This window comes from Lontra canadensis, unplaced genomic scaffold (genome assembly GCF_010015895.1).
Source record: "Lontra canadensis isolate GAN:19392208 unplaced genomic scaffold, GSC_riverotter_1.0 scaffold20, whole genome shotgun sequence".
Taxonomy (NCBI): domain Eukaryota; kingdom Metazoa; phylum Chordata; class Mammalia; order Carnivora; family Mustelidae; genus Lontra; species Lontra canadensis.
Window position 1 is genome coordinate 23,489,942 of NW_022631014.1, and position 23,830 is coordinate 23,513,771.

The 23,830-nt window shown below is 35.7% G+C and overlaps 1 protein-coding gene across 49 annotated transcripts in view; it reads right to left on the reverse strand.

Annotated features, from left to right (window-relative positions):
* The window catches only part of CLASP2 (cytoplasmic linker associated protein 2), a 178,362-nt gene that overhangs the window by 89,442 nt on the left and 65,090 nt on the right, over window positions 1-23,830 (reverse strand). For 28 of the 49 annotated variants that reach the window (XM_032861329.1, XM_032861328.1, XM_032861330.1 and 25 more), the window contains 5 exons: window positions 17,877-17,959; window positions 15,590-15,682; window positions 12,290-12,435; window positions 9,246-9,381; window positions 2,642-2,712 (listed from right to left, as the gene is read on the reverse strand). In XM_032861329.1, the coding sequence (XP_032717220.1) occupies window positions 2,642-2,712; window positions 9,246-9,381; window positions 12,290-12,435; window positions 15,590-15,682; window positions 17,877-17,959 (529 nt within the window). The remainder of the gene's footprint in view (window positions 1-2,641; window positions 2,713-9,245; window positions 9,382-12,289; window positions 12,436-15,589; window positions 15,683-17,876; window positions 17,960-23,830) is intronic. The other 21 variants (XM_032861326.1, XM_032861337.1, XM_032861356.1 and 18 more) reach the window with 1 other exon arrangement.

Below are 23,830 nucleotides of genomic sequence, written 5' to 3' on the forward strand. Positions count from 1 at the left end.
ATTCTTACCCTCTCGAATCCATTCTTTTAGCCCATATTATATAGATTAGAAAATGAGAAACAGGGAGGTTAAATTAACTTGCCTAAAGTGACAGGACCAAACCCTAGCATTCTGATTCCAGAACTCATAGTCTGAAGCACTTGATATCACCTTTTCATCCATATCCCATGATCAAATTCTCATTTCTACACCCAAAATCACTTGAATTAGTTCCTGAATAAAATAGTCAATCAATTATCATCAATACAGCTCTAGTTTAGACCCTGCCCCTCTTACATAAGCTACAAGAATTCCTACTTAATTAAGCCAATTCTTCTCCCTATCCCTTTTTATAATCATTGGTCATAGCTGAAATAAAAACTAGGATGACATTACCTTCTCACCAAAAACTGTCAAGGTATAGAGGAATGTCAAAATTTCTCTTCGTAGACATTCAAACTTCAACCTAATCCTGCCCTCCCTACAAGTACCCTCCACCTGTTAGCTTCTTTTCCTAATGAGAATATATTTATCATGTGTTCCGGCCTCCATGGCCTGTTTGATGGCTCTGTAACACTAGCAAGCTTACATCTCTGTGTAGGTTACACCCACTCAATTCCCCTACAGTAATTGAATTGCTCCCCATTTTCAAGGCAATTTTATGATGTATTTCCTGACTCTTCTCTGTTACATTCTTATTTCTCCAGTTACCATTTTCCTCAACATAAGATTGGTAAACCTCTTCTGTAAAGGGCCAGACAGTAAATATTTTAGGCTTTTGTAAACCACATACAAGTCTCTATCTCATATTTTTCTTCTTTTCCCCTTTATAACCACCCTTCAAAAATGTAAGAAAGAATCTTTGCTTGCAGGCTGTACAAAAATAGACTGTTGGACAGATTTGACCAGCAAGCTGTCATTTGCTGACCTCAGACGTAAGAGAGCGTGATCAAATAACTACTGCCCAAATCTGAACCACTTAAAGGTAATAACATCTCTTTTGGCTTCTTCCTAGCAGTCAAAGTACTTAAATGCATATTTATCAAGGAAAAAGAATGCATATTTATCAAGAAAAAAGTCTTTTTTTTAAATAATTTTGTTTTGTTCTTAAACAATATTTATTGACACAATAATGACCAAATGAATAAGAACAGATTTATAAGCATACAACAACAGAAATAATATCAAAACATGATCAGATAGGACAATAGCTTAAACTGTTGTCTTCCATTGCAAATATAAAAAATGTAGTTATACTCTTATGTCTACTGTCTTGCAAAAATTGCTTAAGATGGTTTTTGAATAAAATAAATCAAGCCAATATAATTTTAAAATAGTTAAGAAACTGAGATCAAGAAAAGATGGATACATGTATCAAATTAGTATATAAGATATGGTACTTAAATATCTTTATCTTTAAAATTATTTATTTCTAAAATTTATTTTTAATTGTACTTGACATAAAATATATTAGTTTCAGGTATGTAACAGTGATTTGACATTATAAAATAATCAACACAATAACTGTAGTTATGACCTGTCATCATACAAAGTTAAACAATATTACTGATTATATTCCCTATGTTGTATTTTACACACCCCTGTAACTTATTCATTTTACAACTCAAACTGGTACCTCTTAATCCCCTTCAATCTATTTTGCCCATCCACCTCCCCTTTGGCAACCATCAGTGAGCTCTCTGTGTTTGTTTACATTCATTTGCTTTATTTTTTAGATTCCATATGTAAGTGAAATAACAATATAATTCAATTTTGTTTTCTTCTTTCATTTTTATTTTTTAAGTAGGCTCCATGTCCAGCATGGAACTCAATGTGGGGCTTGAACTTATGACCCCTAGAACAAGACCTGAGCCAAGACCAAGATTGGGACATTCGACCAACTCAGCCATGCAGGTGCCCCCGATTCAATTTTTGTATGTATGTATGTATGATGTATGTATGTATGTATGTATTTCTTTATGTGAATAAGTATTCCCAACACCCAACCCGGGGCTCCAACTCATGACCTCAAGATCAAGTCACATGCTCTTCCAACCTAGTCAGTTAGGCATCCCTGATTCTTCACAATTTTCTTGAACAACAAATGTACAAATCTTGTTTTTGTTGTTTTTAGTATTGCTGGTGACACCGATGACATTAAAAACAGTAGAAATCATAAGGAGAGACAAAGACTGACAAATTGACCTAATATGGCTATTTACTCTGTTCCAAACACTACATTGAATTCTACTAATGTGCATCTAACTCATTTTATCCTCACAATTCTATGGGATCAATATCATTAGCCCTACTACCATATGTAGATACTGAAGTTCAGAGAAGCTTAAATTGCCCAAGGTAGGACAGTCAATCAATGGCAGTTGCAGGACTCTAGCAAAGGCCTGACTCTGGATTCCATCCTCTCTGAAAACCAGGCAACCAGTGGCCCAGAGAATCCAAAGCTTAATATGATAAAACTGAAAAACATGAGTGGTTATAATGATCATTTCATTCCTTTTTCCCTATAGGACATAACATAAAAAATTTACTAAGGTTTCTAGGAGGCAAGAAATTACTGACAACTAATTTTTGCACCAGAATAAGAATTAAACATAATACAGTATTAAAGCTATACTAAAATTTTTTTCCCCTCAAAACTTACCTTCTTACAGGAACTGATTTTGATGTGCAATTGCTTGTTATTAAAGGTATAAGTCTGGGTACATGAGTATGCTGAAAAAGATGTTTTAGAAAAAGTTGAAAAATACTGTCCACTTCATATAATCCCTTCTTCTATTTGCCTTACAACCAAGTATTTAGATACATTAGAACAGAACGAAAAAAACCATAAAATCAGATTTGGAAAGAAATTAAGACTGTCAGACAGTTCCCCCAATTAAAGTAACAGTAATGATGACATAGTTTCAGGAGGACAGGTGTAGCTGAAATGCCATTTAAGAAAGAAAAATTAATGATGTAATTGCAAAGACATTAGGACAGTGTATTTCTAGGGAGGGAGCACTAGAGGAACTGGGCATGCATCTATCATGCTCTCTGAGGTGGGATGGCTACTGCTGGTGAAAAATAATAACTAAGTCATCAAAGCAAGTAACCAGAGTGAATCTACACACCTGACTACTGGGAATGCACTTGGAAATGGTGATTTTAATGTAACCTTCATTGTGACCACAGCTGTCTAGAATTCCGCTGAAGTTCAACAGGTACATTTAAAAAAAAAAAGATTTATTTATTTATTTGAGAGAGTGAGAGTCCATGTGCCAATGTGGGGGGTGGGACAGAGGGTGAGAGGGAGAGAGAGAATCTCAAGTGGACTTCCTGTTGAGTGCAGAGTCCATGATGCAGGGCTGGATCCCACAACTGAGATCATGACCTGAGTTGAAATCAAGAGTTGGACGGTTAACTAACTTAGCCACCCTGGTGCCCCAACTGATATAATCTTCTGATTTTTACTACTCATCCTTAAATGCTCTTCTTTAGTGAAGTAAACATCAAAAAGTACAAAAGAGACAGAAGAATAAAATAGTAATCTAAGCATACATATTTGATACTTCAAATATCCCTTTTTCTTCTGAGCTAATGGCACAAGATGGATTACCTAGAAAGCAGGCTCTGACATGAAGTCTAGCATACAGGATACTAAGAAGTACCCTCAGAATCAACACTTGTGAAAGGGAGGTAAAGGAAGCAGGAACTGGCAGACCAATCAATCTGATTCAGCCATAGAATATCTTTGCTAAAAGTCTTTAGGGGGCTTTGAAGTTAAAATGGCCCTTCAGAGCAGTCTTGAATTAGTTAAAAATGGCCAAAACTTATACTTCCACATCAATCAATTATTGGATGTGGACCATAAAGGGAAGGGGCAAGAGCTTCGAAAAGGCAGCTCTCTGTAGCTGAGGCAATCCCTGAAAAGGAGGCCGCTAAAGGCTGTCTGCCAGTAGTGCTTCCAGTATTGGAAAAACAAGTCTTTCACTGAAGGAGAATATTTATCACATCTGTGTCTGCTTTAACTAACTCAACCAAAATAAAAGTGCAAACTTTTTTTCAGCTATTACAGAGGAAAACCACCAGTAGACCTAAAGTTGTTCAAAATGAGGATTATACAACACTCAGCATAGAAGGGCTCTGTGAACTTGTTTCCTATAGCACCCGGAAGAATCCATTCCCCAAACACTGCTATGGAGTTAAAGCCCAAGGAGATGCCCCAGTCACAACATACTTAATAGGTCTTACCTACCATTTTCTTCCTCTCTCTCATAACCTCCCCAAAACTCTACTTTTGATTAGCCCACATTCAACACAGTGGCAGGGATGGGGAGATACACTGACCTATTACTACACCATATTCAGGGGAGCTATACCAAAGGAAATGAAAAAGTGAACCTCATAGTTACAGATGAAGCATTGCAACCAAACACCAAGTCAAATTTAGATTTTACTGTATTAATACAAGTTGATAACTGAAAAATAAAAAGCTTCTTTAGAATTAAAAGGAGAATTACAAATCAAATATAGCATTCTAAGGAAGCAGTCCTCTGGGAGACCAAACAAAATACAGAAAACAGAAAATAACACAGAACAACAAAAAACACTTGATTTATATTTACAGTGAGATGACAGACTAGTGTATCAATAATATCAAGCAACCTTATGAAAAATGAGAAATTTGAAAACAATGTATTATGTGTAAAGCCTAAGAATGGCAACATGGATATGGTCACATAAGCAGAATTTAAAGAAATTTTTCTTGAGAACATATATAGCTATAAAGCAAAAGACAAAAAATTACTTAAGAAATAATAAATGATACTGAGGTTCCAAAATATGTATAAGACTAACAGAAGAAAAAAACCTGACAAAGAAAACAGAAGCAATTAATTAAATGATCCATTAAAATTAACATAATTTAAGGAAAATTCACCTTCATCAGAAATCCTCATCCACTGTGGAAGGATAGCACTAATGGAGGAAGACTCCTAGACCTGCTATAGGGAAACTTCTAACACAGATGCTATTCTGTAAAACTTCCTAAAGTTTTGTTTTTGTTTTCCCAGAAAAGAAACAAATGGTATCTTACTTCTTAAACAATAAAAAAAAATTAAGAAAACAATTCTGAACAAAAGTCAACAATTAAAAACCATTTTTTAAAACTTTTTAAGTAATCTCTATACCCAACATGGGGCTCGAACTCACAAGATCAAGAGTCACCCGCTAGCTGTGCCTGGGTGGTTCATTCGGTTAAGTGTCTGCCTTTGGCTCAGGTCATGATCTCAGTGTCCTGGGATCAAGCCTGTGTTGGGCTCTGCACTCAGTGGGGAGTCTGCTTGTTCCTCTCCCTCTGCCCCTCACCCAACTCATGTGTGTGCATGTGTTCTCTCTCAAATAAATAATAAAAATAAAAAAAATTTAAAAATAAGACATGCAAAGATAAATATGCATGAAATCTGAGAACACACTAAATCAAACAAATTATGCAGAACCAATTAAAATATGGTTAATAAGAGTTTACTAACAAACAGTAGTCAGGCATGAAAGTAAAAAACTACAAGTTTCAATTGCTGAAAATGAATATGTTTTTGTTCAATTAAATGGTTAAGGGAAAAACAACATGAATGAGATAAAATGTAAACTTTTTAAAATGTGAGGGAAGTAAAACAGGTTTTATTCTTTATTGATCAAGATCTTTATTGATCAAGAATAAGGAACTTCTAAGAAAATAAGAAACAGGTAAGAAAAAGCACTATGAAGAGAAAACAGAAATGACAGGGAAAAAACCCCACTATTTCAAAATGGTAGTAGTAAAAAACTTTGACCATACATAAAATAAAATAACTGTTAGGAAAATGAAATTGACAAAAACCTAGAATCAGAATTTTCTAGATAAAGTATCTTCTTAAAAAATGGATAAAGATTCTGAATAAGATGAAACATCAAGCAGGACTTAGAGATGAATAAAGTACTCCATAAACAAATTCCATATTCCGCAGGTACTAAAAGACTACTTATATAAATTAAGGATGTACTGGGACACAAATAAAATTCAAGGCATTCACTGAAGAAGAAAATGTATAACAAAATTCTCTGATCAGAATGTAATGAAATCATACTGATGACAAGAGTAACAACCAAAACAACAAGAGTAACAACCAACTGAACGTGCAAATGAGGATGCTGAAATGAAAATTACAAGTGATAAATATAAAGAGAATTTGGTAAATCTAAATCACTCTGATGCAGCCAATGCCAAACTCAAAAGAAAACCTATAGCCTTATAATACTAAACAACAAAAACTGCAACAAACTGTCTAAGGACATACCACAAAGACCTGGGGTGGGGGCGGGGGAAGCTAGCGCAAGTCAAAGAAAGGAACTAAGAAGCCTAAAGAAACCAAAAATTAGAAAAAAACTATAGACCACCACCGAAAGACAATAAAACTAAACTACAAACGGGGAGCCTGGGTGGCTCAGTCAGTTGGGCCTCTGTCTTTGGCCTGGGTGGTGATCTCTGGGTCCTGGGATTGAGCCCTGCATCAGCCTTCCTACTCAACCGGGAGCTGCTTCTCTCTCTCTCTTTCTCTCTCTCTCTTGCCCTCTCTCTCTGCTCCTCCCCACCACTTGTTCTATCTCAAGTAAACAAGCAATTTTTAAAAAAATGATAAACAATGCCTCTGGCAAGTGTAAAAAAAATAATATTGTAACATGACAAAACGGTAATTGAATCACAGTGGTAGAGACTTTTTGTTACTTAGGAGAATACAGTATACAACCTCATGCCAAGGATTCTTAAAGTCCATATAAAAAGGATATTCTAAGAAAATACAAGTAACAATTCAAAATGAAATACAAAAGTACCCAGAGTCTAAAATACTAGAAAAGTCATTAAAGAACTTCCAAGGTCAGCAAGCCCTAATAACAGAATTATGTAATAGAAAATATGTGAAACAGGAAAAGTACAGGAAATTCTATGAAGGCTCACATATTGAAATGAATGCCAAAATCTTAACCGAAGTAGTAGCCAAATGAATCTAGCAGTATCCTGATGTACAATGGCCAAGCAAAATTCAGGTCATGAATGTACAATGGATAAATAAATAAATAAAATAAATAAAAATGGATAAATAAAATAAATAAAATAGAATCATTTCTAAAGATATCAAATGGAGAGCTGATAAGATTTCACATCAATTCCTGATCAAAATTTAGCAAAAATATTTTACAGGGAAATTCCCATAATCTTATATAGAGTATCCATAGAAACCCACACCTAACATCATATTTAAAGTACTCCCATTAGACTCAGAGACAAAACAAGGATCTCAATAATTCCTACTACTTTTCAACACAGTTACGGAGAGGCTGGATTTAGAGAAACTTAAAAAAATATTAAAACAGAAAAGGATTCATAGCTTTCTAAATAGGCATTTAATTTCACTGCTGAAAAAAACCTTCTGGTGTAGCAATATTGAAACGAAACTTCATTTTGTTTTTTAAAGATTTTATTTATTTATTTGACAGAGATCACAAGTAGGCAGAGAGGCAGGCAGAGAGAGAGGAGGAAGCAGGCTCTCCGCTGAGCAGAGAGCCTGATGCGGGGCTCAATCCCAGGACCCTGAAATCACGACCCGAGCTGAAGGCAGAGGCTTAACCCACTGAGCCACCCAGGCACCCTGAAACTTCATTTCTTTTGTAAGAACAAACTGATCAAAGAAACTGAATAGGAGTTTGGAAAACAGACCCATATACTTAATGGAAATTTATTATGTGAACATGCTGGCATTGCAAGAAAAGACTGAATTATACATGCCATTGAGTCAAGTGGTTTTGTATTTTGGGGCAAATCATATTAGATACCTATACTTCACAAGAAAACAAAATCTAGTTCGATCTAAATGTAAAAAGCAGTATTATAAAAGTTTGAAACAAATGAATATTCTTGTAATTGTGAAATGGTGAAGGTCATTTTAACTATAACAAAACCCAAAACAAGAGCATTGTCTCAATACATAAAAATTTAAAAGTTCTATATATAACAAATAATAGCTTAAACAATATTTGAAGAACTGACAAACTGGTAGAAAATCATACCTACAACATCTATAACACAGAAGAAATATACTTATGATACAGAAAAAGACCTTCGAAATCAGTGAGGAAAAAATGTACAAAGAGAATAACTGGCAATCCACAGAAGAATTCTGAAAGGAAAAAAATACCAATGCATCTAGTAATCTAAGAAATGTGAAGCAGAATATGAGATAATATTTCATTTATCAAATAATGAGGACTTTAAGAGACAGATAATACACAATGTTGGAAAAGGATGGGGAAAAAGGACTCCATGAACTTCAGGGGGAAGAATGATGAGGATGATTTAATGTTACTGTCCTTTACCAGACAACCAATCTAGACAGTAAGAAAATTATACAAGATGATATTGGGAGGGAGACAAACCATAAGAGACGCTTAATCTCACAAAACAAACTGAGGGTTGCTGGGGTTGGGGGTGGGTAGGGATAGCGTAGCTGGGTTATGAACATTGGGGAGAGTATGTGCTATGGTAAGTGCTGTGAAATGTGTAAGCCTGACGATTCACAGACCTGTACCCCTGGGGTAAATAATCTATTATATGTTAATTTTAAAAAAGAGAAAAAAGAAAAATTACATGGGTGGACAAGGGAAGCTGCCCACTACATTAAGTTTAAAAAGCAAGTTAAAAAATATTATTTATATATGTAAAATATTGTATTTTGTAATAAATACAGTTTGTATGGGCATAGAAATTTGGAAAAGTATATATTGAATGACTTTAGTGATTAGTTGTAGAAGAACCAGAATTTAAGAGGGAAGATTTATTTTTTTAATTGTTTTTGGGGGGCATATTCAAGATATGGAAGATAAGAAATACTAAGACTCTGCCTGTCATAGCTTCTTCTGTTTTACATCTGCCCATTACTATCTGTAACACAATTACACACACACACACACACACACACACACACACGTACACATAAGTACATGTATGTGTATATTATATTCTGCAGGCAAGCATGTTTACTTGGTAACTTTCTGTATTATTTAAATGTTCTATAATAACTGTAATAACCATGTACTGCTTTTACTTCAGAAAGAGTCATTCAAAAGTGATTTTCCTTTGAGATTAAAAAAAAAAAACCAAAACACCAATGATTTATTTAGGTATATTGAAACCAGAGGGGAGGAGTGAGGGAGAAAGACAGAAAAGAACCTACCCGAATGATGAATCTGATAGCTGCACATCCAGAGGTTGCCATGACTTTTGCACTATTGGGGACGAGATTAAAAAGGGTAGGTACAATGGCTTCGGCGCCATGATCAAATTTGTTTCCCAAAACTGTTGAAAGATGTCTACAAAGGAAGATTAAAAAAAAATTTTTTTTAATATTAAGTATAGGTAGGAGTATATAATTTAAAAACATTCTCTTACTGAATTAACTTAAAATTTTTATTTCAATCACTTCTAAAGGCAGAAAAACAAAAGAGAAAGAGAAGTGCAAATATTACTTCATTTCCTTGTTTTTCCTACCCTTTAACTGTCTAGTCCAAAGCTGAAATTTGGCATTTTACCATTTCTCTCCTTTAAAAAATATTTTATTTATAAGTTTATTTAGAAAGAGTACAGTTATTTAGAGAGAGAGTGCGGGGAGGCGGTTGTGTGTGTATGTGTTTGTGTAGTATCTTAAGTAGACTCCATGCTGAGTGCAGAGCCTGCAGGGCTCAATCCCATGACCCCAAGATCATGACCTGAGCCAAAATCAAGAGTCAGATGCTTAACTAACTGAGCTCCCCAAGATCATGACCTGAGCCAAAATCAAGAGTCAGATGCTTAACTGAGCTCCCCAGGCATCCCCACTTTTTTAAAAAAGATTTTTTATTTTGGCAGGGGCTGATGAGGAGGGAGGGACAAGCAGACTCTCTTACATCTTTGGTGTATGGTTTCAGAATTCTGGACTGAAAACACAACTCAACCATATACACTAGTTAGTTGGGTGACCCTAAGAACATCTGTCTTCTCTTTCCAATTCGGAGTTAAACAACTAAATTCAGTCTTTAACTGCATGACTTAGTTAGGACACCTAAGAAGGATGCTCTCATCATTCGCAGTTCTGGCAATGGTTGCAGTTTTGGTTACTTTCTTCTTCTTCTTCTTTTTTTTTTTTTTTAAAAAAAGGTAGAGAGAAAGGCAGAAGCAGACTCCCTGCGGAGCAGAGAGCCCGATGCAGGGCTCGATCCCGGGACCCTGGGATCATGACCTGAGCCAAAGGCAGAGGCTTTAACCCACTGAGCCACCCAGGCGCCCCTGGTTACTTTCTGTGTATTTAAGTCTTCAAATACACTGCTGGGATACAATTAGCTCAAAAAATTCAGGTTCTTGATTAACAGAGATATTCAGATCTATTTACTAGTGTTCTGCTATACTTTCAAGCTCTCTAATGTCTAAACTCGTGGGCAAAAAGGCACCCAGAGGTGCCTGGGTGGCTCAGTCAGTTAAACATCTGCCTTGGGCTCAGGTCACAATCCTGGGATTCTGGGATTAGCCCACATAAGGGTCCCTGCTTCTCTCTCTTCCTCTGCAGCTCCCCCTGCTTGTGTGTGCTTTCTGTCAAATAAATAAATAAAACCTTAAAAAAAAAAAAAAAAAAAAAAAGAAGGGAACCTCAAATCAAAAGCAAGAAGGTACCACCTGTGTCTGGATAGTCTGGTCTTCCTTTAAAGAGAGTTTTTTTTTTTTTTTTTTTAAAGAAAAAAAAAAAGAAAAGAGAGAATTTTGTTTGGGTAGGCAGGTGATGTACTTGGGAATCAGCTTGATCTTTATCAGTTTATCAGAAGAAGCCTTACTTTAAAACTTAGTTTAGTACTATTCCTATACAGTGGCCTCTCTGGGATCTCTACCAAATGCCCTGGGTATTCAACTAGGTTTCTCCATTATGGCTCATCAGAACTTGAACATCTCCCAGCCCATATGAGCTCTGGGAACTGTTGTTTACCTTATAGCCTCCAGCACTAGTTCTCTCCCATCCTCAGGGAGTTGCACATTTTACATGCACAGATAAGTACTCAACTAGACTCATGGGATCCCTTATGCTGTTCTCTACAGCTCTTTCTCTATTTCTCTCTCTACTCTCCAGGATTCTGCTCTGCAAATTTTAACCACTTTAATCTTCAGAAACCCCAGTCTCTGTTTCATCAACTCAACCAAACTGTCTTGCTCTGCTTGGGTGCTTCCTCTCTTCTCCATGGTCCAGAAAGTACCTCGAGATCAAAACTGTGTTGATCATACTGCTCAACTGATCTGTTTCTTTCAAGAATCATAATCTTGCTCTGTCTGTCCACTGTCCATTATCTAGAAATACCTGTTTTACATGTCTTATCCAATTTTCTGCAAAACAGTTAGCTCCTTACCAGTTGTTGCATCATTGTTAGAACCAAAACTCTCACCATGGAATATTTTTCAAGGTTATAGTTTGTAGATTTTTGTTCTCCTTTTCACTTTTGCTTTTAAAAGATATCCAATTATATTTGTATATTGACTTGTATTTGGCATCTTGCTAAAGTCCCTTAATTAAAATAATTTGTCTATATATTCTTATGGTATTCCAATGATAAATATACCATCTGTTAATAATGGCAGTTTTGTTCCTTTTCTAGCAATCCCCATAGCTTTTATTTCCTGGGGTTGCTTTTTCCCCCCCCCCTCCATTCTGACCAGGACATTTATTGCAATTCTGATTAGAAATATTAATAATAGGCATTTTTGTGTTCCCTAGCTTCAAAGAATGCTTATATAACAACAGTACACATATCAGAAGTAGAGGTAAAAGAAATTTCAGTGTTGTACCATACTAGAATTTTGTTAAAATATAAACATGCAGAATAATTTTGAATCTTGATTAAGTTAATAATACATTATAATTCCAGGATAATTGTTAAAACGTCAGAAATAGAGAGCTTAATATCCAAATTAGTAAAGAGAAAACAATAGTTCTCAGACCCATTAATTTTCTTCTTAAAGATTTAGTGACCAAAAATGCACACGTAGGCTTTATACATATAACCACATTTTAATGCTTATATAATATTGTTAAGAAAGATTAAAAAAAAAATCACACAAATGGAATCTTTATTTATAATAAAAATTACTTTCGGATTACATATATGCTGTTTTTGGGTTGTCCTGCTTTACTTAATGAGCACTAAATCACTGAGTACTGAATGAATTCATAAAAAACATTTATCACAGAAAGAACATACTTACGCTACAGTAATGCAAGCTTCTCTAACCACTTGGGATCTAAGATCTTTTGCTGAAAGTTTAAGTGCTCCATCCAACAAGCGTAAATGTTGGAAAAAGCAGTCATATTGTGCAGCTCCAGCAACAAGCAACGATCGAATTTTCTTAAGCTGAAGTGAAGAGAATTTTCATTATTGACATAGAGTGTCGATGTTAAAAAAAAAAAAAAAAGTTACCAAAACTTCATCATTTGAACAAAAATTTAAAAATAACATTTCATTATGTTTTTATAACTATATTCAGACATTTTAACAGCATTAAATGTGTCTTACAAATAAACATGCAAACTAAAGAAAGTTTTCTGGAAAAGAATGTTATAGATTTAGTTATATACAAAATGGACATATGTAACATATGAATAGCTAAGTACATTTTAAAGTCTTAAGGATAAGTTTTAAAGTTTTTATTGTAGTAAAATACACATTAACATAAAATTAATCATTTTAAACATTGTAAAGCATACAATTCAGTGGCATAACTATATTCAAAACGGGCAAAAATTACCACTATCTACCAAGGAAACTATTTTTAAAAGTTTGGAATTTGGAAACTATATTCACCCATAAGCCAAAGTACAGAATCAAATGGACAAACTAGTCAGCCAGGTCCATATTTTACTGTTTTCACACTTTGTGAAATAAATAGGTCTTTCCCCCTATTTCTATGTCTTAAGCATTACTTTTTAATACAGGATTGACAAATGTTTTCTATATTAACACCAGACATACCTAATAAAATTACATCAATCAAAAGATACCCACAGGTACATATCTGTGCTCATACATACTGATAAGCTGAGTTTACCTATCATATCCATTATTATATATAATTTCCTGTTAATCTCCGAGGTTTTCTAAATTTTTAGAGATCTTTAAAACTATATCAAATGGATTGACAATGAAAAACATAAGAAAGATATTATAAGGGTAGGAAAAATTTTGTAAGAATAGTTATATAATCTTAACACACATAATCTTAACGCACATAAGGGAAACTATCATAGGTAGAGAAATCAGAAGGCACCTAAACAAGATTAACTAAAAATTAAACAAATCACAACATGGTTGGAAAAAATCACCTGCAACATATTAAGTGCAATACACAAAGAATGATAATAAAATGAGATAAAAACAAATAGTCCAATACTAAATTGAGCAAAATAAATAAATAAAAATGTGCTCAACCTTACTAGTGATAAGCAAATGCTAATTATAACAAAGATACATCACTTTCCTCCATCAGACCAGCAAAAATTAAAAAGACTTAACAGCATCCAGTATGAGAAAAAAAAGAGATGCTCTTACTGCAAGTAAGATTATGAGTCACTAACACCTTTGTTCAAAATAATTTGGCAACACTACTAAAATAAAATCATATCTACTCTTTACCCGACAACCCCACTTTTAAAAACTTAACCTACAAAAATAAAAACACCATTGTTATAGATGTGTGCAAGGATATTTATTCAATATTGTCGAAATAGCAAAAAATAAAAAAGTATTAAGTCCATCAAATGGGAAATGGTTTAATGAGTTACATGCTATCTTTTAACTAAGAAAAAGAAGCACATATTGGTGCTTATTTATTTGCATTCAGCAAATATCTGAGCAACTACTATATGCCTGGCACCTACAGCAATTATACTGAAAGGGCATAATTTATGAAAGAAACTGAATGAAAACAAGTTATTGAGTAATGTATCCAGTATGATACTTATTTTTATAGAAGTGGGAGAAAAAAACTGTGTTTATCTTATCATACATATATATAGAAGAGGATATACTCCAAAATGAAAACATTTGTTTCCTTAATAGGGAGTAAACTGTTAACTTTTTCCTTATAATCTTCTGTACTGTTCCACTTATTGCAATGAGCCCATGTCACTTTTCTAATTAAAAAATTGAAAGGCCATCTGTGTTTCCAAAAGGGTTGTTTTGAAGTAAAACAAAAAACTCATTTTAAAAAAATAATAATCTCTACAAGGAACACAGAGCTTGAACTCACAACCCCTTGGACTCCTGACCCCAAAATCAAGAGTTGCATGTTCTACTGAATAAGCCAGCCAGGCATTCCAACAAAAAACTCTTAAGTACAAAGTTTGTGTTTTATATTGATAACATTTAATTTGTCATGTTTCTGCACAGATTACCTATGACAGAGGTCTTTCTATCTCAGACTAATCTCGGAACTGAAGACAGAATAATGAATCATATTTTGCAAATATGGAGCAATGTTACTTTCTGTTAAATATTTCAATACCTTAAAATATGCAAACTTCCTATTAAAGAGAAGCTGAAAAATCTTTTGTTTGTAGCACCATAAAGCACAATTTTCAAAGGGCCACATATGATTTATTAATCAAAATGGAGACTGAGAGTTCTCAGAGCAGAAGTCTTCAAATGGAACCCTTTGGGGTGCCTAGGTGGCTCAGCTCATTTTGGCTCAGGTCATGACGCCAGGGTCCTGGGATCAAGTTCTGCATCGGGCTCCCTGCTCTACAGGGGAGTCTACTTTTCCATCTCCCTCTACCCTTGCTCGTGTGCTCTCTGTCAAATAAATAAATAAAATCTTAAAAAGAAAAAAGAAATAAAACCCTTTCTCTGGCTTCTTGAGGACACTGAGGTACTCATTTGGAACCTCAGATATAAATATGACAAATTAAAAAATATTAAAATATACAGTCCTTTGTTGATATAGATATTATTTTAAAAGTACTTATCAAATATTTTATTGAGGAATTTAGGATAAAATACTCTGAACTCAAGGAGACTTTTTTCTTTTTAAATCATGGGTGAAAAATATTCATCATGTTTTTCACCATTGTGAGAAAATAAAGAAAAAAGCCAAACAGACCTATTGTCGTCAACCAATATCAATACTATGAAACTACTGATCACAGGGGCAAAGTGAACTGCTTTACAGGAAAAGCTTATAAGATCTGAGAACACTGCCTACTGATGAACAACTATGTAAACCCACACAAAGCCATCACACAGACATCAGTGAAGCTCACACTTTCTTGTTCAATCAACAAGTAGCACATGTGGAGAAACTAACGAATGAGATAGGCTCCACAGATCAGCAGAAACAATAAAAACCGACCCTAACTCAGAAAATTCCAATTACCTCAAAGTGTTTTTCCAGAAAGAAATGTTAGCTTTCATATCTATTTCATAAGCAAATACCATGTAGTAATATTACTGAATTCCCATGTTTTGGGAACATTAAAAAAAAAGAGAAGGATAACAAAATTAAAAAACTTACTGCATTGGCACGCTGATCCCAGTCGTGTTTGTCATCTGACAATATTTCCCTAATTTTATTTAATGTTTCTTCAAGTTCTCGACTAGAATAGATCTTAAAGATACAAAGTTATAACATTAATATTTCTTGCTGTAAGAAATATCAAAGATACGCCCCAAGGTTTATAGCACTCTTTCAAGTAATAAGGTTATTTCCCATTCTAGAACCATTATTAATGGAAAATATATTATCTTCCTTACCTGTTACCCTTGTGCTATTTCTCTGTGCATGACTAACTTTAGATATGCTCTTAAAAATGCTTTGTCATTTAGAAACATGATGCAAATATCCTAAAAACTAATAATAGGCCTATTTTCTCCAAATGACTTCAGGTATATACCTACTGCATTCATATACTTATACACTATTGCAAAAGGACATGATTTAGGTTAGCTCCCCCACACTATAGCCAGGATAGTTACATGCTTTGTTTCCTCAGGAGTCAACTGTTTACCAAAAATACCATTATCCTTTCATTCACTTAAATATATTTACATAACAGGGATGCATTATGCCAGGCATGAAGGATATTAAGGCAAGTAAAAATAGGCATAGTCTTTGCCTTATGGAGCTTATAATCCAGTCAGGGAGAGAAAAAAAATTAACCAAATGATATAAAACTGCAAATAGAAAGTACTGCCAAAGACAATTACAATTCCATGAAAGTCTATATAGGAGGTGCAAACTAGTTAAAAGAGTCAAGCTTGAACTGAGAGCCAAAAAAGGAGGGATCATCATCAGGCAAAGCAGGGAGATTAGTCTTCCTTAGAGTGGACAGCATGTACAAAGGCTCTGTGACAGAGGAAAGTGAAAGACGGCCAAAGCACAGGAGTATAAAGTGCAAAGAGGGCCAGAGGAAGAGCCAATGACCAAACCATAATCAATTGGTATACATTATTTCTCCAAATCACAAAGGTTCAGAGGTGGGCATGTGACTTAAGTCAGTTCAATCAGAAGAACTCTCACAAATTTTACAGGATCAATCAGAAAAGACGCAGAGGGCAGAGAAAGGTGTAAGGCTTAAACAGCTACAGCCATGTTGCTGACCACGAGGGAAGACCATGTAGAGGAACCCAGAAATGAGAGATGGAATGAAAGGGAGTCCTGGTGACATCATCCAAGTAATATCAGATACCTTCATCAAGAGTCTTTCACTTTCAACAGCCATTAATTTCCCCTTTCACTTAAAACAACCCCCACCCCCAACAACAGTACAAAGGGGAGCCAGGGCATGAGATAAGGTGAGGAGGTAGAAGGGGGTCAAGATAACATTCTGTTAGAGAATGACTACTGGAGGATTCTGAGCCAGTTCTTTTCCTGCCTCCCAGCTCCCCTCACAACAGCCTCTCTGCCCAATTCAGAAGGCAGACACGCCCCTCTGCCACTCTGAATCTTATTATGATGCATTGCTCTGGAATATAGTTTAAGGCTCCCCCTTCTCCAACAAGAGAAAAAGAGAAAAGTCAAAAATTTACTTTGGCGAAAGGGTATACAACTTTTCAAACATTCTTTTAGGAGATAATATAAGCAAAAGAAGTATGAATACTAATAAGTTAGAAACCTGATGCAGTAGAGTAAGTCCTAGATTTCTGACTTTTACAACTGGAATAAGTAATGGTTTCCACATACAAAACAAAAGAAGCACAAATTTGTAAGGGGAAGATCATGAGCCCCATTTCGGACAGGTTGAATCTGAGATGCCTCTGAGACATCTATAAGGACATGTCAGGTAAACTATCAGTGGAGAAATTATTTTAGCCCTCAAGAGAAATGCATCATCTATGTAAAGGCAGGAGCTGAAGCCATGGGTCTGAAGGAAGTGACTCAGTAATAAAATGGAGAGGAGAGGACCCACAACTGACCCCTAAGAAATTCCAATATTCAACAGGCAAGTAGAGAAAAGTATGCCTGTAAAGGAGAAAGAGATAAAGTGGATAAAAAGGTAGGAGGTAAAACCAAAATAAAATGAAACAAAAAAGGGAAGAACAATGTATTAAAAACAACTTTAAAAAAGTAGATGTAGTTGAACATTGCAATGTCATAATTCACGGATTCCATTTTAGCCTGAGAAAAATCATTTGAAAATCTAATTGTACCAACAAATAACAGCTTGGTAATAATAAGCCAAATATTTTACTTACATAGTCATTTAAGGAAAAAAAGAATTTTTCAAAAGGGACAAAAATAATTGTATGAACAGATATGTAAGCATTATTCATGGGGAATGCCACTTTACTAGTATTCTTACCTGAACAGAAGGGACATCTGTAAAAGCTTTTATAAAGTCATCTTCATCAACTGCTCCAGCACCTCCTTCTTTAGAAGCACCTGCTAATCAAAAGAAAATTAATTTTTTAAGTTTAATTTTAAGCATGTTAGCATCAAAGAAAATGTGAAAAATATAACTCCTTTAATATCAACAAAGGCACTAATTTTGAGGGACATTCCATTTTATAAGATAGCATTAAAAAAAAATCACCATCTTTCAGGAAAGTCAAGGTCCATAGCAATAGCTGATTAATTCTCTGTAAGTACTAAAGTAGGCTAGTTGTAAACTTCAAACAGTAGGAACAGAGCCCTCCTATCCTTATTCAATGAGGTGGCAAGTACACAAGAAATAAGGTGGAAAGATAATCGTTTAAAAAGGTAAATGGCAATTTTAAATGACACTAAATGTCAACAGATGATGGCGAGTAACAGAGCAGACGATCCACATATGCTGCAGTGTTCAGGAAAGCAAATGTGAAAGAGATGAGGACCTTGAAATTAAATTTAAATATGCAAACAAATCTTCCTTTATTGTACATAGACAATAAAAAAGTAAACTTTATAGATAGTAGCTGTTTAAGAGCGAGTAATTAAGCAACTTTCAGCTCCAAGTCCGCTCTTTCATATTCAGTGATGCTGGGCCTACCTAGGATTGAGTAAACCATTTTTCTACTCATTCTAATGGCTTCCTATTAAACTCTATTAACAGGGGTGCTCAAAAGATGGAAGTTGACAGAAGAAGGGAGATACTCCTTCTGGCTTCCTGTTCTTGTCTGTAAAACCCTAGCAACTCTGGCAGGAGACTCCTTTCAGTTAGCAGCACCTGATTCCTGCTACAGTTTTTCTAACCCTCACTTATGCAGCTCTCAGCCCCATCAGAAACGCCAGCCCACTAGTACTCCTCACAGAAGTCTGAGCCACAGCTCTGTAGGGCCCCACCTCTAAGTTTTAACCTCCTCATTTTGTTCTTCCAGCTCTAGGAGTAGGAGCTGTTGACTATAATTACTACCTCCATGACATTTTAGTGTTCTCTTTCTGCGTTTTTAATTTACCATACCCATTTAACAATTCTTCATATTAAATTCTCTCTGTAAAAATAACTGTTGGGAAGCCTGGATGGCTCAATTGATTGAGCGTCCAACTCTTGATTTCGGCTTAGGTCATGGTCTCAGGGTTGTAGAACAGAGCTCATGTAGGGCTCTGTGCTCTGCAGGGGTCTGCTTGGGATTCTCTGCCTCTCCCTCTGCCCCTCCCCCAACTTGTGTTTGCTCTCTCTCAAATAAATAAATAAAATCTTAAAAGAAACCACAACAGTTACTTTTAAAGACTTATTTATTTCAGAAAGAAAGAGAGCGTGTGCGCACATAGGCGCACACGAATGGGGGGCAGTGGCGGAGAATCTCAAGCAGACTCCATGCTAAGCATGGAACCCAATGCGTTGCCGGTATCACAATCTGAGATCATGACCTGAGCTGAAACCAAGACTGAGACGGTTAACCAACCAAGCCACCCTGGTGCCCCTGTGGTTTCTGTCTCCTAACTGAACCCTGGCTGATACAGGTAGTACTTAGTTTCTAACTCTATATATTTACTTCTTCATGGTAGTAATTTAACACATTGAAATCGATTTCAACCACACAAGATGTATATCCTAAGGGATAATTAGCTTGGGGCACCTGGGTGGCTCAGTGGGTTAAGCCGCTGCCTTCGGCTCAGGTCATGATCTCAGGGTCATGGGATCGAGTCCCGCATCGGGCTCTCTGCTCAGCAGGGAGCTTGTTTCCCTCTCTCTCTCTCTCTCTGCCGGCCTCTCTGTCTACTTGTGATCTCTGTCAAATAAATAAATTAAAAAAAAAATAAAATCTTAAAAAAAAAATCTATCCAATTAAAAAGCTAAATATCTCCCCAATTAGTTTATCATCTACCAAAGGAAATATTATTCTCAAACTGAATTTAAAAAATTAACACCATCCTAATAAAAAAAAGAACACTACAAAGATCTCCAAAGCTCCTCATCCTAAAAAAACCAAAAACCTTTGAAGATCATCTTTTTGAGTTTTAACAGTGTACGAGATGGATCACAGAACAATGTAACAAAGTTGTAAGACAATAAAAAACTACAAATTAAAAGCAGTGACAATAAACTAAGAAAGGCATGAATGCATGCTTGCCATAGGAAATTAATTTACAATAGTAAATAAATTAGTTATTCCTTAAATATTATAGAAAATCCAGTAACAATAAAATGCTCGACTCCATTCCCAAGATCAGTACTAATAATAGATTACATAAAAATAAATAGCTTAAGTAAAGAAATAGAAAATAAGATACCTAACCATATTATCTTAACATCTTATACTATATTCATTTATCAAACTCTTATACAGGTTTCTTTCTTTCTTTCTTTCTTTTTAAATTTGACAGACAGAGATCACAAGTAGGCAGAGAGGCAGGCAGAGAGAGAGGAAGAAGCAGGTTCCCTGCTGAGCAGAGAGCCTGATGTGGGTCTCAATCCCAGGACGCTGGGATCATGAACTGAGCTGAAGGCACAGGCTTTAACCCACTGAGCCACCCAGGCACCCTCTTTTTTTTTTTTTCTAAAGTTTTTGTTTTGTTTTGTAATCTCTATACCCAATGTGGGGCTTAAACCAAGACTCCAAGATCAACAGCAGCTCTCTCTTCTGACTGAGCTGGCCAAGCACCATGAGTTTGTTTTGACAATGGGTTCCCTGACAGGAAAGCAGAAGCCTATATTTTTATAATTTCTTCCCAATCTTTGCAGTTGTCTTGTCCAGCCCAGGCCACTGAACAGAAATTTCTTTAGGGACTTGTCCTTATCAAGTAGTTCTTAAACATTCAACACAGTACAGCTTTCTTTACACATTCATTAACTATAGTCTGTTCACTTATATACCACTTCTTACAAATAACTTTCTTACAGTAACAAGTGGAACCACTAGGCAAGCTTTGAGGAGGCAGCCACTGGTGGAGGAGACCTGTGCAAATGTACCAGAGCAGAGCCAACTGACAACATCAGTGTGCTCAAATGTGGAAGACAGAAAGTTTTACAGAGGAATGGGAAAGTGAAGGGGAGATCAATATGAAGAGTTATTACAGTTTACAGGCAGTTTACAAATGGAATCAAATGCAAACTAGAATGTTAACTCCAACACATTAACCCACCAGCCACAACACAATGTCAAATACCTTCAAGGGAATGCAGAACATCTGAGCAAATCCCAAATAAAGCCACATTAAAGATAATGTGCAATTGACTAAGAACATGCATAGGAAAGCCTAACTTTAAAAGTCACAATTCACTTTGATCATAATGCCTTAGCTTTATTATCCAGTGAGTTATATCTTATAAGTAGGGACAAATAATCTAGGGGGAGGGTAGTAGGTACAGTAGAAATTATATGGCTTTTAAAAGTCCTGCAGAAGCTGCAGAGAAAAAGGGCTACAAATACACTAAATGCAGCCTTATGACCAGTTCAGATGTGACAATTAGGTCTCTAAACCTGGACATGGGCATTACCAAATTTCACAAGAACTTGCATGGTTTTAAATAGTTGACCCCAATCTATCTCACTCTTACCCTGAGAATCATTTTGTATAAGCAGAACTGCTGCTAATGGGAGCATACTGGGTATGTGAATAGTGTAAAGACAGGACATGTTGAGGTTGGCCCTGCTTATCTATTATACGTACTACAAGTAAACCTTTTTATAATCCTAGTTTGCCTAATGTTTCCCCTCCCCTTGGTTTTGATTTTGTGGCCAAGAAAAGTAGAAAAAGGATCTCTGCACAGGGGAATAATCTGCTGAATAAACTGTTCATTCTCACAAGTATTATTCCATTTTCTGATACAGTTTTAAAGTTCACCTAAGAAATACTATAAAATACTTTTAGCACCAGGAAGGAGAATGAATACAATAGGCAGAGAGTCAAAACAAGTGATGGGCTCTAATGTTAAATACTACTGCAAGAAAAAGACAGTGAATGCATACACAAAGCGGCAATGTATTTAAATAAATTAAGTTTGAGAGCAGAAGCACAAATAGAGGCTAAAGGGCTGAAGGGATGAGCAATGCTGGCTTCCAACTTGACTAAAGCTCTTTTAAATATAACTGCGTTAATTATCACACTAGAAGATATTAATGGGCAAAACCACAACAGAACAGCTTTGTTCCGTTGCCTAACTACTCTAAAACAGAGGTCAGTACATTTTTTCTGTAATGGGCCAAACAGTATTTCAGACTTGTGGGCCATATGGTTTCTGATGCAATTACTCAACTCTGCCACTGTAGCGTGAAAGCAGCCACAGACAACATGTAAATGAATGAGCAAGGCTATATTCCAATAAAGCTCTATTTATGGACACTAAAATTTGAATTTCATATAGTTTTCACATGTCATACAGTATTATTCTTCTTTTGAATATTTTTAATCATTTAAAAATGTAAAAAAACATTCTAAGCTCATGCATAGAACAAAAACAGACAGTTGGCTGCATGTGGCCCATGACCCAGTTTGCTGATCCCTGCTCTAGAACTCACCCTAAACTAGCATTCACTTGGATGGGGGCCAGGGGTGGGGGTGGGGTGATTGAGATTAGAGGCTTCTGGCATTTATGAGATAGCATGGTTTCTAGTATGCTAGACTGACTAGGGTAGGCATTCTCAGAAATTACAAAATATTACTTAAAGGTTTAAGTATAAAGAGAAAATTCATTCTACTTAGTCCTTAACAACTAATAAGATAAAGTATCAGATACAAAGGTGAATGAGACAAAGGGTAAAGCAATATGTTTCAGATATAGGAACAAGGAGAACAAGTCTTAGAGCTGGAAAGGAGCAGGTTCTTCTTATGCTACAATGAAGAGACCAGCCTAAAGAGAAAAATAAATGATAAACATTAGGGGGTTATTATGGCTTAAATCCCAATAAAATTCATATAAAATCCATAATTCTTATTTTCTTTATTAACATATAATGTATTATTTGCCCCAGGGGTACATGTCTGTGAATCATCAGGCCTACACATTTCACAGCACTCACCATAGCACATACCCTCCTCAATGTCCATCACCCAACCACCTTTTCCCTACCCCCCTACCCCTCAGCAACCCTCATTTATTTTGGTTTGTCTTATGGTTTGTCTCCCTCCCAATCCCATCTTGTTTCATTTTCCTTCCCTACCCCTGAAACACCCTGCCCTGCCTATCAAATTCCTCCTATCAGGGAGGTCATATGATAATTGTCTTTCTCTGATTAACTTATTTCGCTCAACATAATATTCTCTAGTTCCATCCATGTCGTTGCAAGTGGCAAGATTTCATTTCTTTTGATGGCTGCATAGTATTCCATTGTAGATATACACCGCCTTTTCTTTATCCATCATCTGTTGATGGACATCCAGGTTCTTTCCATAGTTTGGCTATTGTGAACACTGCTGTTATAAACATTTGGGTGCACGTGCCCCTTCAGATCACTACATTTATATCTTTAGGGTAAATACCCAGTAGTGCAATTGCTAGGTCGTAGGGTAGCTCTATTTTCAACTTTTTGAGGAACCTCCATGCTGTTTTCCAGAGTGGCTGTACCAGCTTGCATTCCCACCAACAGTGTAGGAGGGTTAAACCCCATAATTTTTAAAGAGAATTAACCAATGAGAGCATTACCAATGCTTCTGAAGAGTGCCTCCAAAAAAGAGACAGTTTAAAGTAAGAGCCTTCTTTCAAGTAGGGCTGAATAAGATATGCACGGTGGCAACACAAGATTTTTATGCAAAAGAAGGAAATATTTCAGGAGGCAGAACCCAGAGTTCAGTGCAGAACCAAGAACAGAGGAAAACACTGGTTTAAAGAATCACACCCAAAGAGAGAATGAAACATTCATCAAAGAAACATTTACCATCCCTGAAGTAAGGGAA